General features: G+C 40.9%; 1 protein-coding gene across 1 annotated transcript; it reads right to left on the bottom strand.

The window, feature by feature from the left end:
• Positions 1–1,151: 1,151 nt before the first annotated feature.
• On the bottom strand, positions 1,152–16,431 carry LOC307266262 (apolipoprotein B-100-like; the record flags this gene model as incomplete). Its single annotated transcript, XM_080048238.1, has 29 exons — positions 1,152–2,150; positions 2,247–2,433; positions 2,552–2,575; positions 2,674–2,785; positions 2,879–8,911; positions 9,022–9,395; positions 9,485–9,594; positions 9,688–9,848; positions 10,124–10,296; positions 10,385–10,595; positions 10,712–10,842; positions 10,932–11,114; positions 11,366–11,571; positions 11,677–11,844; positions 11,940–12,143; positions 12,263–12,442; positions 12,528–12,723; positions 12,830–13,041; positions 13,123–13,269; positions 13,670–13,784; positions 13,921–14,365; positions 14,462–14,547; positions 14,663–14,787; positions 14,981–15,133; positions 15,256–15,403; positions 15,503–15,648; positions 15,741–15,853; positions 16,023–16,055; positions 16,377–16,431. The coding sequence occupies 29 exons, from the start codon at positions 16,429–16,431 to the stop codon at positions 1,152–1,154; spliced, it is 11,430 nt and encodes a 3,809-aa protein (XP_079904364.1).
• Positions 16,432–17,728: the final 1,297 nt, after the last annotated feature.

Here is a 17,728-nt window from a genome sequence, read left to right as displayed (position 1 = left end):
CAGTCATTTATGACGACAAATAACTGTCTCAAACAAGGCTCCCGCTCCCCTTCCCTCACCTGGAGGGATAGGCTTCTCAAATCGCGTTGCAGCGCCACACTGAAATCTGCAACCAATACGGATATGTGACCATAGAGCCTGCACGAGCGAACCGAAAATCGGACTGGGTGTGCGACCAGACCAAAAGCAGTAATAAAAACTATATAAAAACGTCTTTCTTTGCACTGATGGTCTCGTTTGCTGTTAAAGGTAATTTATGATTATCAGAGGAAACATGAGGTTGTTTAAAAGATATTTAAATGTTACTCGTATCCGCTTTAAAGTCACTTTGAGTGAAAAGTTGCACAACTTAGGCCACTCTCCCCTAGTTATCTCTTTTTGTTTGTAAAAAAAAAAAATGTCACCCTGTCTTATTTACTTTTATTTGTTTTAATTCACAAACTTTTTTTAGTTGTTGTTATTGCCGTTTGTTTTTTCTAATAAGACAATCACCAACAAACATAATCTATATTAACTATTCAGTCACTCCCTGTTGCTCAGTATTTGGAAAACCTTTCAGGACATTCTTGTTTGCAGCTATTTTCCTTTCAACAAGAAAGGATTGAAACTCTGGCAAGTCTTTTGCTGGTGACAGTTGTTTGAGATAGACTTGGTGGTTGCAGAGGTGTGAATGGTTAATTTCTAGAATCTGTTTCTCCTTTGGATAACTGGAAAGCTATCAGGTTGTTTGGACATAGATTTTGCTGCTGTAGCAGGAATAGCTTTGTATTGATTTGTTTTTGTATTTTCTTTACTATATTGTATAGTGAAACTTTTGATAAATTCCTGAAAAAGTATCAAAGTAGCAGCCAAATCATGACTCTAAATAAATTCAGTGCCTTAACAAACAAACTGTGCTTTAAAACTAAGACATCATGAAGCAGGAGATCAGACATTGACAGATTGCATTAATGCATTTTATTGGTGTTTTTCAGTCTTTACAAGGTGTGTTCAGTAAAACTTTACATTTTCAATATGGTTGCACAATAAACTCTCTAGATTAAAATGGTTAAACAGGTTTTTCTGTTAAACTCAATGTTATAAATATGGTTCGAGAGATAATTGTCCATACTCCTTCCCAGCATATACAGATGATAGTGTTTCATATAGACTTAGGCCTGTTGGATGGCAAATGGAAGCTCAATCTCCAACCTTCCATCAATAACTTTTATATAGGCTTGAGCTTCCTCTGAAGCTTGCTGGAGGAAACCATAAACTGTGTTATTGAACTGGTCCACTACATAAACAAACATGTCTATAATGTACTCAGCTGCATTGTTGAGTCCCTCCATATTTAGGGCAGAGATCTGATCTGCAACATTCTTCATGACTGTAACAAGGTTACGATAGAGCAAATTGATGTTGATGAACACTGCATCTAAATAGTCAGACTGAACAGAGTCAACAAACTCCTGGGATTTCTCAACAATAGCCTTCAGGGTCTCACCAAGCTTCACTAACATTGTGTCAATACTCTCCATATTTTTCACAAAGTCCACCAGTTCATCACAGATATTCTTGAAACTTGTTTTGACCTGATCAAAGATTTGGCCTCCAGTGATTGCATCACCTACTGGCATGCGCAACTTGATACTACTGATCCTCTCAACAAAAGAGTTATAGTAGACCTCCATGTTCTCGTAGATACTCTGGATGGTGATCTCTAGCATAGCACTAATGCTGCTGGTCAGCTTCTTTAGGACCTCAGGGAGAGTGGTCATCTCATCAGACCCAGGTACCTTGAACCGGGTCTCTCTCAAGACCTTGATGACTGCATCCAGGAAGACCTGGATAGTCTCTTGGTACTGGACAATGACGTTCCTGAAGAAGATTGACAGCTGGCTCATTTGAGCATCATAGTTGACTGCAGCATTATAGGCCTCGCTGATGCGGTTAACAACAGTGTCCCTCAACTCCTCTACTTTACTTGTGATCTGGTACTTGTCAGCAAACATTGTGAATGTGGAGATGATGGAAGGGAGTCTTGTCTTGAGTTCATTGAGCATAACTTTCGGTGCCTCCATGTTGTAGGCAACATGCAGGTTCATCTTGTCAGCATCCTTAGTAGATGATTTGATGACCAAGATGTCAACATCAACATCTGGGGTGGACTGTCGAACAGAATAAAATAAAATATTGTTTTGGCTTTTTTTGTTGTTAGTTTAACTTTCAGTTATATTCAAAGAGGTAATGTTAATGATACTCACAGGGTAACGACCAAATAATCTTGCACTCATTTGAGATGGGACTCTGCCATTGAACTGAAGTCCCAGGAAGCCAGTGGATGGGGTAGATACTGAGGCACTAATACCATCTCTGAGAGCAGCATAACGAAGGTTTGCATCAGTGAAAGTAGGGCTGGTTATGTCCACATTCAGGGTATGGCGAGAGGAACTGAAAGAGAAAGAAAGCATTTCAAATTAAAAATAAATATGAAGGAATCTGATTTAAACACATTAAAATAAATGATCAAGATGGAAATATAGTTGGAGAAAATATATCGAACATTTACCTGTCATCAGCCTGACGCTTCATCCTAAAGAAAGTGTGAAGAGTAAGCGTTGTTTAGTTTTAACCTGGAATATCATAAGTAACTATTTAACCTATGTTGTAAAAACAAACACAGAATATTACCTCAAGGCTTGGGTAATGACATGGTTGACATCCATGGTAAAGTCAGCATGATTCAGGACAACCTTGCTTATCACATTCAGAGCTCTGTTCTCAAAGTTTGCAGTAGTGTCAGCTATTGAAAGAAAAAATATTTGTAAGATTGAGTGCACAGCAATGCTTGCAACATCAAAAAAATAAATATGTAATGGGAATTTCATCAACTCACCATCCAGGCCATATTCCAGGAGCCCCATCAGAGAGTTGGCAGAGGACTTGTAGGTGGTTTTGAATACAGGAGCATTGCCCTCTACTTCAGTAAACAGGTTTGTGGTGTACAGTGGGCCAAGGACCAACATTGCATTTGTAGAGATCTTCTGCTTTGTGGTTGTCACATCAGCAACAGTTTTCTCAAAGATGGTGAATTCACCCAGGCTACTTGGCTGATTGATATCAATCTCAATGTCAGCAGTCAGGGAGGAGGCTGGTGCAAGGTCAACAGTTGCCTGGACAACATGCTTTCCATTGGTGTTGAAATCAAACAGGTTTGCCTCGTTGTTACCAGTATACTTTAGCACTGCATACACACGGCTCAGGGAGGCTTCAACAGCAAGATTCTCATTAACATCCATGCCAATTACTTTGGTGGTGCCATGGTTAAGCTTGGCATCAGCAATAACCTTGGAGGTGGAGCGTAATCCATCATGATTCAGATACAGATTGATGTCATTATCCAGGACTCCCAAAGCTAGATAGTCTTCAAGCACTGTGGCATCCATGTTTGCCTTAGTGGATGACTCCATGGAAACATACTCAAAGGTTCCATCTATCTTCAGACTGTGGTCTGCCTCTGCCTTTCCAACTGCCTTAATCACAGGGATGTTGAAATCAGCCACCATCCTTAAGGTGGAGACAGCATTTGCTTTGGTTTTGGTGTCTGCAACAAGATTTTGGTTTGCTTCCAGGTTGAAGATAGGCAGTGCAATCTTTGCAACAGTAGCCACAGAGACAGCAGTTTCAAAAGTCTCACTACTCATACTGATGGTGCTGTCATGAGTGCCTTCAATGTGAAGATTTTCAAGGGACAGGGAATTGGCCAATTTGATTCCTCTCTTGGTGGTCAGACTTGTGGTGCCATCAAGTTTGGCTTTAAGAGCCTCACACACAGAGGCTGTGGTAGCTCCTAGACGGAAAATGAAATCATCCTCAGCATACAGACCAGCATTGACATTCAGATTGATGATGGCAGACTTGAAAGAAAGCTCTGTGATCATGTTACCCACAGAAGGAATCTGGATTAGACCCATCATATCGACAAGGGGGGCAGCTTTGCTTTTCTGGTAAACAACCTTGGCATCCATATTCACAGACTGCTCAGTAGTAGTCAAAATGTTCTGCAATCCAGTCTGCTCATACAAGTTCAGATCACTGATAGCTGGAGTACGGAAGTCAACAAAAGGCAGGTCAATCTCTGGAATGCTGATGGGGGATGTCAGGAAGTCAAGATTGGCCTCATTCTCCATGGCAACAAAGATGCCAGCCTCATTGTCATTATTGTCAACAGTGAAGTTGTAGAACATTTTGTACTGATTAAGACGAGCCAGAGCCACTGTGTTCATTTGTTGGCTGTTGCGGTTGAAGGTGGCTGAGTAATCATTCTGCAGATCTATTTTAGCAATCAGTGTTTCAAACATGTTGACCTTGGTATTTCCTTTGTTTTGGAATTCAATGACAAACTCAACAGGACGGGCCACAATGTTGACTCCATTGGACAGGACTCCACTGACTGCACCATACAGTTCTGTGTCATGGTTTGCTTTAAACTCAACCTTCATATCATAAAGGTTGGCATGTCCAGATGCCAAAACAAGACTGTTCTTGATAATTGGTGCCTCTGCCTCATTTCGGATATTGAACTTGACATAGGAAAGGGTGCCTGATTCAGCAGTAATTTGCTGTTTCATCTTCAAGATAGTAGAGTCTGTGTCACCTGAGAAAGTTAGAGTGGCAATGCTGGGAGTTAGTGAAAACTGCATGTTGCTCTTGTGGTTGCCATCATTATCATTCAACTTTCCGTTGCCTGAATTGTCAAGAGTTAGGGTGAAGGTGTAGCCATCCAGGCGAGCAATTGCTTTCTGCGTTGCAGTGGCCTCATGTCTGATATTGAAGAGTGGGAGGTTTACTAAATGAGTGTAAGTTGTATCAAGAGAGGCAGACATTCCTCCTTCCATAGCAATAAAGGCAGTGTTCATGAAATCAGCAGAATAAGGTGAAGTTGTAACCTTAATGGTAGTTTTGGCCTGGGCCTGTGCTGATGGGCCATACAGAGTTACAGATGCCTGATGTTCCACTCCAAGAAGCACATGGTTCAATTTAAGAGTCTCTGCAAGGACAACACGACTCATTTTGGGGATTGCAATGCGAGCAGTGGAGTCAAGTTTGTAATTAAGAATTTCAAAACTTTCAGATGTGGCCTGGGAAGTAAGGAATCCAGTGAATGTAGGTGTCAGTTCATTCTCGGTGGAGTTCTGAAATTCAGCAGATGTCTTCACTGAGTAGATGGGAGTGTGAAATCTAATCTCACCATAGAGTTTACCAAAGCATGGGACCATGATCTCACTTGGAATGGTTGGCAGCTTGAACTCTGGAACCTGAAGAGACTTAACAAGCTTTTCTACAGGAACTTGTGGGATGATAGGGAATGAGAACTCAGGAAGAGTGAATTCTGGGAAGGTAATTTCCGGCATTGCTGGAAGGTAGTTCACAGTCAGTTCTCCAAAGAAAGCCTCCATATCAGGCATTTTGATCTCAAAGTTCACAATGAAATCAATAAATTCAATTATTCTCTGCTTGATGTCATCAAAGGAAATTGTGGTGGCTTGCACAGTGTGGAAGCTCAGGATAGTGAACTCAGGGATGTCCAGCTGTGTTGGGATTTCAAACTCTCCAAGCTTATCCATGCTGAGTTTCATTGAAGGCACAACAAGATCAGTTAAGGGAAAGATGAAGGATGGCATATTCAACTCAACTGTCTTCAGTTCAGTAATGAGCCCATCAATAATTTGTTGAATCTCGCTGAAGATTTTTTGCTCAGGTGCCACATTCTTAATAATCTCAACCATATTGGTGAAAACTTTAGTGATGATGGTTAAGACTCCTGTGTAGTATTTGCTCAAGATGTTCAAATAAGAGGTTATCACAGCTTTCACATCCAGATTTGTAAGGTCCTGTTTTATAAATTCAGCAACACCCCTAAGGTTATCAAACACAACTTGGTCAGTGATGTCCTTAACTGACTTAATCATTTCTGCAACTTTGATTTCTCTCAGGCTTTCTACGAATGCTCTAAAAGAGGATGAAACTAGGTTGAAGAGATCTTTTGTTGCCTCAAGTTTCTGTGGGATTTCAAGAGTCCTGATCAGCTCATTCACATAAACGGTGTACTCAGCAATAACTTGATTGACATGATCAACAAAGTCATTATAATCCAATGAATTCAGCTTCTGAACAATAGTTTCAATAGCCATGTTGAGTTTTTCAATTATGTCTTTAACCTCAGTTGTTTTCAGGTAGTTGATAGCATCCTGGAAGGCTTGCATGAATTTGGTCGGGATTTCTGCATCCTTCACCATTTGAAATACAGCCGTGACGGTTTCTTCAATTTTGAACTGCTTGATGAGCTCCACAGCCTTTTCCAAGAGGGCTTGAACCTTTTTGTCAGCTTCAAACTTGACAATCAATTCTCTCATCTTGGCATAGACTGCGTTGATCTTGCCAAGGATGTCAAAGTCTTGAATTAATTGTTTAACATTATCTGTAATGTCGCTGAACATCTCTGTGGGGATCTTGTTCACAAGTCCCTCAATGATAGCTTCAAAGTTGTAGGATGAAATGAAAGCTTTTAGGTCATCAATCAAGTGTTGCATGTCAAAGTTCTCAATTGTTTGTTTAATGTCACTCATGATTCTCTCTAGTGTGTCCTTGATTGCATACTTGGCATCAATATCATGCAGGAATGCAATGCTGCTGCCCTTCAGTTTTTCCAGGTCAAACTGCTGGATCATCTCCTTCATGGTATCAATCACAAACACAACCAGAGCCTTAATGTTATACTCCTCGTTAATAGCATTCAGCTGTTCCTGGATCTTCTGGATAAGGGTTTCAGGCAGGGTCCCACTAACAATGATCTCCTTCATCATACCAGCAAAGTGTTTGATGTAAACAGTTAAATCAGCCAATAGTTTCTCAACATTTACCTTCAGGTTAGTCAAAGAGGCTTCCACATCTTCCATGGAGATGACATATTCTTGGGTAAAATCATTGAAATATTCCTTCAGCTGAATCATGCTTCCTTCTATATTCAGTTGAGAAATTAAGTCAGTTACATGCTGGGGGAGAGCTTCAAGTTTAGCCCTTATTTCTTCATTGTTGATGTAGTTTTGCAGTGCCTCTGCAACATTCACAACAAAGCCCTTGATGCTTTCCAAGACGACAGGCAGATTTTCCATAAGAGGGAATTGAATCACATGACTCTCTGTGCTCTTGTCATACTTGAGGAAGCCAGAGATGGTGAATTCCTGGTTCTCTGTGGTGTCTGTGTTGAGGAAGTTTGTAAGGATGGTGCCAGAAACCTCAACTCCAGTTCTCTCAGCAGTGTTGTAAAGACTCATATCCTGGTTTAAGGCATGCTCATTTACTTTAGACTTCATTCTAAAACTGGTCTTCTGCTCTTGGAGTGACAGAACGTTATCCATCCTGTTGTCAAATGTGGTTTCAAGGGAGAAACCGTTTTCCAGCTGCTGGGTTACTGATGCTCTGCATTCATGTGAACTAGCAAAAGCCAGGGGTTGTGCTTTCAGGAGGAATTTGCCGTAAAGCTGTGCGCTGTGCTTACCATACATGGTCATGTCTCCATCAGCATTGAAAATGGCATCAAGGTTGAAATCAAAGGGCACAATACTGCAACGGATGGTGTGGTCAAAGCGCATTGCTTGTGAGTTGAAGCGGGCATCGTTGGTGATTCTGGCAGCAAGACCAACAACTTCAAGCTCGGCATTGTGGCTCATGTGAGTTCCAAAGAGCTTTCCAGTAGTGCTGCATTTTGCAATAGCGGTCATATCAGCATAGTTGACTTGATAGATATGCTTGATTTCTTCCTCACCATAGATGGCTTTCAGGCTGCCAGTGATGTCCATTTTGTAAAGCTCTGCCTTCAGCTGAGCCTCATTAATGAAGTTGGCTGCCAGAAGCTTCATGTTGTTATTAACAGTGGCAGCAACAGTGTAGGGTTTCATGTCGATGGTGATATCATGAGTGTAAGAGGCATACTCACTTGCAATGGCTTCAGCCTTTGAGTTGAAGTCAAGGCTAGAAAGAGTAATGGTCAAAGTGTTGGCATTATCAATCTTGATGTCATTCATTGCAGCCTTGTTGGTAATGGAAAGAGTAGCCTTGGAAGCATCAAGCCCAGCGTTGAAGGTGTTTTCCAGGGCCAGGGGGCTCTGGAGGGTGGTTGTTCCACTTGTTGTCAAACCATCATGGTTCATTCTCAGGGTAGCCTTGTGAGTAGCCTCATTCTCAAGAAGCTTCATGGTGGCATCACTGTTAATTGTTAGACCATTAACATCAAGAGTGGCAGTCAACAGAGAATAAACCCGGTCTTCAGAGTGGTCTGCATTTGTTTCCACTCTCATGACAACTTCGCCGGCACCAACAGAGGCTTCAGCCTGGTTACGCAGCTTCATACCAAGAGCAAGGGCATTTGCATCACATTTCAGGGACAGCTTGCTGTCTTTAAAGGAGAGCTCAGCAACATGAGTCAACATGTCTTCAAAGGCATTGGTGTTAGACAAAAGGGAGAATTCACCATTGGCAAGACTTGCTGCAATTGTGTTCTTGGCATCAACAATTGTGGAGTGAAGCTCAATAGTAGAATCAATCTTTGTTTCTGGCTTGAATGGGAAGATGGTGAATGTCTGGGATGAAATGGTCTTGCCATACATTGGTCCAGCATTGAACATTCCCTTAAAGTTGTTCTCACCAGACAATTCTTCAGTGTTGATTCCAGACATACCTGTGTGCTCCAGTACAATAGAGAGACCAAGTGGGCTTGTGACTTCAAACTTGCTGCTTGATTTCAAATTGATTTTGTCAGTGATGGTTGCATCCTCAACAATACTAAGGCTGGCATCAATGAATTTATGAGCCAACGAGCTTTCCAACTGGACTTTGATAGAATCAGTGGTGGCCAACATTCCGGACCCTAAATGAAAAAAATATATATATTGATAGCTGATACAAATAATGAACAAAACATAATTTTAAAGATTAAATAATCATGAGAAGGAAAAACATTTATATTTAATGAAATACCTTTCATCTTTATTGAGAGGATGTCAAGAGGGGAGGTTCCTTTCACATCAAACTCGGCAGAGTAGCTTGGTGTCTCCAAAACATCTTTGCCGGCAGCCATTGAAGCCTCCATGTTGTATAGGTTGCTCCTCATCAGAGTCGATAGCTCTGCTTTGCCAAAAAGAGGAATAGACAGGGTGAGGCTCTCAGGGACAACAAGCTCTGGGATAGGAACCTCCATGGAGACAATCTCCAATCCAAACTGGGGAAGAGACACCCTAGGTGTTGTCAATGCTGCTGGGAAGTTCATCTCTTCTGTTGACTTTCCTCCAAGAGGGACAGGGATAGCGATGGTGAAGTGCTCATTGTTGAAGTAGTAGACAGCCTTTGCCTCACTGTTAAAAAGACAAAAGTAAAATGCATAAATATTTTGAAAAAATATTCAGTTAATAGAAAACAAATTCTTGGAAGACTTCAGACTTACGCATTTAGGAACAAGGTCTCTGGCAGGGAAATCTCAGGCATATCAGGCACTCTAAAGTTCTGAATGTAAGGGATATCAGCACCATACTTTTCCATGTAGTTGTTTGCCGCCTAAGAAGAAAGCAAAACAGGTTGTATTGCATGATTAATTTCTTAAAATGTCAATTAAATCAGAATAATATTTGCTTAATTCAAGATTCATACCTCCACAAACTTCATGAAGATGTGACGGACCTTCATGTCGGTCTGTCCCACAGGCATGTCAAGAACTTGGTTGCCATACTTGTCAACCAGATCACCATATGGTAATTTAGCGGTCTCAGTGTTCACATCAGACTTGAACTCAACTTCAATCTTGGTGGTGTCTGATACAGTAGAGAACAATGAAATGATTCCTTAGACATGACAGAACTTTTTCAATGAATACAATTAATAGTAAGGCTGGAGATAAAGTTACTCCATAAATAAATGAATGAGTAAATAAATAATAATCAACCAGAGATGCCTTAATAAAACCATACATGTCTTGTAAATGTTTCATTGCCTCAAAATCTTATTTTAAATTATTTATTTTTTAAGACATATGGAACTATTACAGAGTTATATTCTGAAGGAAAGGGTTGCTTGGAAATTTCATTACCATATTTAATTTCAATTTTCTGCTCAGAGGTTGCGTCCATGACCTTGATTTCACTCTTAAGCTCCAATTCCAATTCTTCATCACGTTTCATGTTAGCTGTGACAGTGGCATCAGCGTTGATCAAGGGGACAAGTAGTTGGACTTGCAGCATACCCTCCTTCATGGCAACAAGACTGAAAAAGTAATACATTAGTTAGTATAATCTCAAGGATGAGGGTGACATGAATGTTATATCATGATAAGTTATAGTTGACTTCTTACTTGGCACGGCCAACCAAGGAAAGCTGAGGAATGTTCTTGTTTATTAAATCAAGAGAGATGGAGTGAGTTCCTTTTCCCTTGGTGTTTCCATTAACAACACCAAGCCTGAGTCCAGCCTCCACATCGTAGTCAGGGATCTGGACGTCAGCTGTGATGACATTCTTCCTTCTGTTATATTTCACAATTGCTGTAGCTTCAGTGGGATCTGCACCTGTTGACCAACCAAAAAATGCACATTACACAACTCCCCTAAACTTTAGAGCTTTTTTCTAAAATAAAACTGATTTTTACCATAGTGCCCACTGTCCATTAAGTAGTATTCATTACCTTCAGCCCTCAGAATGAACTTCACAGAGTCAACCTTCTGCCGACCCTCTTCTCCCTCCTTGAGGAGCTCGTAAGCAACAGTGGCAGTGTACTCAGTAACCTCACCAGTGGGGTGGAGCTCCACAGCAAATCTATTTAGACAAACCAAAGTCAGCCACCATTCTGAATTCATTTAAAAAATGAATTAGTATTTGTTGTTTGTGTATGACGTTTTGCTCACTGGCTATCTCCTGTGAAGGGGAAGTAGGGGGCTGTCTCCTGAGAGAAAGCATCTGTGTACACTAGAGCAGTGCAATATTTCATTCCAGCGAAGAAGGGAGTGCACTCATGAACATCAACCTTGTCCATCAGCATAGAGGGGATGGTCTTAACCTCTGATCCAGTCACTGCCACTAGGGTGTTTCTAAACATTAAATGTAGAAAAGTTTGTTATCTTTGGTTGTTTTAATTCAAATGTAGTAAAGCAATCACAGAAATAAGATCCCCTAAAAAAAAATTTACGCAAATTATTTATTTGTATATTTCAAAAGCTACAAACATCTCTCCTCAACATTTCCTTGTCAAATGACAGTTCCCGCTTTATACTTCAGGTTATAATGGTTTTGCATGCGTTTAAGAGAATTGCAATATATAATCTGTTCAATTCAGACTTACGTCATTTTGATGAGCTTTGTAGGACTCATTGGAGCAGGGATAGTCAATTTAAGATTGTCCTGTCCCATGGAGATCTTGGCACTAAGCCCACTCTCGTGGAAAATGTTGGTGTGCATCTCTAATCCAGAGTTGACATATTCAGGGAGGTGGGAGCCAACCTGAGTTACAAACTCAATGCCAGCAGATGGCATGAAGGTAACCTCGCTCTGTGGACACACATTTGACAGAGGTAACTTGTTGTTTCGATTATGTTTAGTAGAAAAGCATACAGTTGCAAAAAGTTTTTTGGAAAGAGTTTTTAAGATATTTACCATGTCACGAGCAATGCTAAGTCCACCCTTGATGCCAGGGGTGAAAGTACCAGACAGTGCAATCCTCAGAGGCACACCAGTGACAGTTGGCAGGAAGAATTCATTGTCCATGAAGATGTAGTGGGCAAAGATTGTGTTGTCAGCCTTGGTCATCAGTGCCTGCATAATCTGTGTCAAATAAGAATACAGATAGCACATTTGAATACAATGCATTGTTTCATCGTCAACATCTTTTTTTCAAGCACAGCAAACAACTTCCTTACATCGGTAGGGAACATCTTCATCATGCTGTCAATCATCATGGCAGCGGAGTAGGCCATCTCCTCCATTTCGTTGGTCTTCAGGTATCCCAGCTCATTTCCCAAAAGTCTCAGATAAATCATTGCCTCAGGAGACTGTGCTGTCTTCATGTCCCTCACAAGTTTGTTGAGATTGCGTCCGATGTCCCTCATCAGGTTATGGGAGGCCTAAACATGGATATGAACCCTCTATTACAACCTTTTCCCTTATGGAAACATTGATTATCATTGTTACAGTGGACATAATATTATATTATAATGTGCACAAAATAGATTGGTTTGAGTACCTGTCTCTTCATCCTGTCCTTCTTCATGGCAGGAAGCATGTTCTGCAGGATCTCATTGACTCTAAGTGGCATGTTCTCAGAGACAAAGTACATTGTCTTCAGGGCAGTGTCGGGGAAGAAGCCATTCTCTCCAAACAGGGCTTCAACAGTTGGCTCAAAACCTTTGCCCTCCATACCAATCTGTTACGGTGACACATTTATAACAATTATTACACAGAACTCTGCAAATTGTCATTTGCATTCAAAATTTGCTCAAAATGTTTACCTCCATCATGTCAATGTCATAACCAAAGGCCTTCAGAGTCATTTCAAGCATGACCTCCTTGGGCAGGTAGCTGGTATCATCAAACATCATGTTGCCCTCCACAGATCCCATCTTGTAGTTGCGGGAAAACTTGGTGAAGTCCATCATTGGCCCGATCTCATTACCCTGCAGTGCATCACGAATCTTCTGTCTCAGTCTGTAACAAAGAAAGTTACAGGTTACCCAATGATGATGAAATGGGGGCACCAAATATCAATGCAACAAAAAACATAAATATAAAGCTGCAAATGCTTCACACTTACTCTTGGGTCTCTGGCTCAGTTGAGGACAATATGTTGGTAATGTGGGAGATCACAAAGCTCTTGACTTGTTTGTCCTGCTCATTGGGCAGGGCATCAGCCAGCTGGGCCAGTTCAGTGGGTTGGGGGTCCTTCATAAGTACCAAATATGCAGCAATGCGCTTCTGCATGGGACTGGCACCGTCCAAAAGCACCTGCATGAGAACCTCTCTGCCCTGTAAACAAAAGTAGTATGAATATACAGTAGAATTCGTTATTTAGATAATCTGTAATAGCCTTTATACAATTTAACTTGCCTCTTCAGGGACAGGTGTCAGCCTGTATGCCTGGATGGCAGCTTCTTGCACAGCCAGGGAAGCTTCAGGATGATTCACACACTGGATCACAGCAGCTCTGAGTGCAGGACCAGCAGCTCCAACAGCTTGGGCCATGTTTCCAATAACCTACAATCAAAACAAAATTTATATTTTTTCTCATTGGGCAGAATCTAAACTGAAACATTCTTTGGTAATAGACTTGAATTCAGGTTTTTATGTGTTGTTTCTTATTGCCAGTTTTAACCCACTTCTCTAAATTATCCATCTTTCAAATTTTATTTAATTCTTCCCCTGTCTTTGCTTTTAATTGAGCATGCATTTCGACTTTTTTTTCTCGCTTTGGTTTTGTTTGTGCTGTTTAAGAATGCATATTTTACTTGTTTGCACAGAACCAATAATGGAACCAAATGGAATGTAATATCAACTGAATTATTATTGTTATTTTATACAAGGACAGAAGTGGTGTGCATCTGCTTAATAATCCTTTAATTGATATCCAATTTGCACCTTTGGCTAAGATACCTACCCTCAGTGTCATGAAAGTGTTATCCTGGTCACCGGAACAGTCACCCAGCTGGGCAGCCATGAACTCAGCAACAGAGAATATCTCAGGGATCAGTTTACCCTCAGCTTTGTAAAACCTGTGGAATAATAATTATTATAATTTTTTTTTACAATTCAATCACGTTTGAAAATAAATCTTACACAAAGAGGAAACATTTTTAAATATTATTTTCGATCTTAAACCTGGAATAAACTATGCTTAACTTTACTCACCTCTTGACAACATTGCTCAAGGCATACATGATGGGCTTGCTGGGTTTGTATTTGGCCATCTCCAGCATGTCATTGATCAGGAGGGCAGATGGATTGGACATGAGTCCCAAAGCAAAAACGGTGGCATCAACCTCAAGTGAAGAGCTGTCAAAGGTCCTGAGAATCTGCATGATGGCACTGCTGCACTCAGGGGTTCCACACTGGGCCAGAACCTGGTAGGTCAGGACACGGGACACTTCAAGAGCCTCAGGAATGGCGGGAGTCAGGGTCTCAGTCTTCATGCCACGCACCATGGTGACCAGCTTGTGGAAGAGGTGGGCCCTCCTGTCACCTTCGGTCTCGGGCAGAGTGGCCAGTTCTCTCAGTAGGCTTAGACCTGCATCTTTATCCTGGACAACACTCCTGTCCTCAACAACGTCCATGTGAAGACCCTTGACAATGTCACCTATGATAGACAGGCAACAGGGTTATAATGAGTAAATGTAACCTTTATTGAACAGCCAACAATAAAGCAAATAATACACATTAAACAAGGACTTACTGTGTTCAAAGACTCTGTCGTTGTGAGCAGTAACCTCAACCAGATTCAGTTCTTGCTTTCCAACATTGGTAACTCCATATTCTCCCCTGTAGAAAGCCAAACCATGGTTAATAATACAGCAGCTCTCTTGTATAAGATGTATCATTGTACACATGTACAAAAGGGGGAATTTTATAGGGTCTAGTACAAGGTTGGTCTTACTTGTGAGAGAAGGGAAGGAGAATGTGTTTTTCAGTGCAGGACGCAGAGGTCATGTGCTTCTGCTCATTGTCAAACTTGTAGTTGCAGGTCTGTGAGCTTCTCACCAGCTGGGCAAGAGGGTAGTGCTGAAAATAATTTTAATATTTGTTAGTGGATCGATTGAAATTAAAGAGTTAAAGAGTATGCATGGCACTTCCAAAATAACGTTTCCTAAGTGGTGCCTTCTTTTGTCCTCTTTAACAATGATGTGATACCTATTTTCTATTTGTCTGAGAGGTTCCTGTTGCTACCATGGACAGTGAGGTTTGGTTGTCTTACCATGCCAGAGATAAGTGCCAGGGGACTGGTGTGATCTCTCATTGGTACAAATTTGTCGCATCTGGACAGATCCCTGTTGAGGCTGATGTCAGTTGCAATGTCCTCTCTTGCGTTGACAGTGTAAGAGGTCTTGCACTTGCCATGGATGGTGGGCTGAAATGGAAAAAATAAAGAACAAAATGTTTATTTAGAATATCTTTTTTAAATGTAGATATCGATATGATTGACTTTGATAGTTGTAATGAAGTATGCAGAAGTATTTTCTTTAAGTGTACCATGTTCTTGTTCTGGTCTTCTTCCAGCAGAGGCACAGCCAGGGCAGAAATTATTCCCCTCTTGAAATTGAGGATGGTTGTTGTCTCACCATCTTCAGGGTACAGTTTCACATCGTTCGCACCCTCAACTACAACCTTCAGTGGATATCTAAAAGAAAACGAGTCATGTTTAAACTTAATTATCAGTGCGAAAAAAATCAGATTGATAAATTGTTTTCTACATCAGGGACTTTCACAAGTAAAGTACCTCTCCATTTCAGCTGCAAAGGCATCAGAGCCGGCTGCCGGACCGAACACAGGGGTGCCCTCTGCGTCCATGTCGACCACCTCACTCAGGCTACAGCCAGTTGTGCGGATGATGTAACTACAGGTTTGGGGAACTTCAATTTCAACCTGGGAGAAAAAGTACATGTTTGTATTATGTCATGTCAGATGGAAAGAAAAAATCAGTTCAATTTAGATGACTGTGAAAATATTTCCTGTACCTTGCAAGAGGCCTTGGGTCCGTTCTTGAGCTGCGAGGCTCCATTGATGGCATTCAAAGATTCAGCTTCATATTGGTATTCATACTTGTGTAGAGTCTTGTACCGTTGGGCCACTGGATGAGAAAATCAATGTTAAGAAGAGATTTGGTTTTTAAAAGCAATCAATTTACTACTACAATATAATAAAGTAAAATGATTGTAAATGTGTAGACTGGATGTCAACACAAAAATTAAACTCATTAACATGAGCATGATCACAGCAGGAAGTTTAGTGTAACTTACAAAGGCAGGTTGGCTGATCTTCTTCTTGGGCAACTGTTCCAGGAAAAGTCAGATTATTAGTTTTTTAGAAATTCTAATGCAACTGAAAAGGAATCAAACTGACAGTTGAACAAAATAAAATATAGTATAACTACACTAACACATCCATCACAGGTCATGATTGTGATGTCTTCACACAAATCTCTTTTTTCTGAGAATATTTCTACTTGTCATAACATAGTTTTAAAAACACATACATTCAACAATTAATGCATTTTAGAAAATGTTTGCAGCAAAACAGTGGGTGATCATGTGCCAAATAGAATACAATATGCCAAGACAGTTATTCAAATATGTTTTCTAAGAACTACTCACAAGCCAAGGCAGTTGTGCTGAGGATCAGCAAAAGGCAGAGCTTTGAATCACCCATTATGGGTTCTTTGAAGCTCTCTCCTTTGGTGTAGGCGAGTACTCAGACGAGACTGATGTTTCAGCTTCAGCTCAGGACTTTTATACCCTCAGGCGGGCTCTGTCAGACGACTGGGAGGCACAACCAGTGCTTTGATCGCTCAAAGTCCACCCAACTCTCCTGTGTGGAGGGACAAAGGGAAAAGGTTTAAATGGATGACACATGGCTCAAAGCACAGGCTTACAAAACTGATCAATTCTTACACATATTCCTTCCAAATGTATTCTTTTAGCTGTTTGATCAATGTTTTCATTAATTAAAGCACATTCAAAGCTAGGCTTATCATATACTAGTGGTCACATGTTACTTAAAGGGGACATATCGTGAAAAACTGACTTTTCCGGTGTTTGGGCACACTTTTTAGGTTATTGGGGTCCCTACCAGGGGCCTGTTTCAGGTAGCTGGTTTTGAGGCAACCCAGAGTTTGTTCGCTCTGAGTTAGTGGAAACTCTGGGTTTTCCGTTTCAGGTAGCAGGTTCAGCGCAACCGAGAGTCAGTTACTGCGGCAACATACGCCGTGGGTCTAACCTGCTCGGGAGGTGGTTAGACCTACCCTGAGTTTGTTTTCACTTTACGCTGCAGCTCCAACTGAAGAAAGAGTGTCACTGTCACACGCGTCCCTGTACAGTTTAAAGCAAAGTCACTCCATAGAAATCTCTATCGGGATGTTTTTATCATTTCTTGATGATTTTACGTTTGACCGATCATTTATCTGATCAGTAGCCTTGTTCTCAGCCCTCGGTCTGTTCATATAGGCGGCCACCTTAAACATCGTGACATGCTCTACATTCAGATTAATAAACCTATTTGTATTGTATGTTTTTTAACGTCTATGCCACTGAACAGATTTATGTCAGGTGGATTCATGTAACGCTGCGGCTGCATGCGATCGTTACTTGTGCGATCCTAAAGTCACAGACGAGCCTCATTAAATAGCCTAATATGAATATAACAATGATATAATCATTTAAACTGTGATCACTTGAGGAAAATGGATCTGGTAATAAATCAATCAGGCTCTTCAATGGAAACTGTCACCTAATGTGTCTGATGTTAATGTCTTTCACTCCCCATTTAAAAGAAGCGACAGTCTGTTCTGTTTACTGCACAGTAGGCTATTAGGCTATAGCTTGCCAACATATTATACAGTGAATATAAAACACTGTCAGCAATGCTGTGCCGCGCCAGCTTTATTACTTTACAGCTGATATGAGTATGATTATCTTGACAAAAAATGCTTGCTCTGTTTTCTTTTCTG

The sequence above is a fragment of the Ammodytes marinus genome, assembly GCF_949987685.1.
Source record: "Ammodytes marinus genome assembly, chromosome: 19".
NCBI lineage: Eukaryota > Metazoa > Chordata > Actinopteri > Uranoscopiformes > Ammodytidae > Ammodytes > Ammodytes marinus.
Note: the sequence above shows the minus strand (reverse complement) of the source record. Positions and strands in the feature narration are given on the sequence as shown.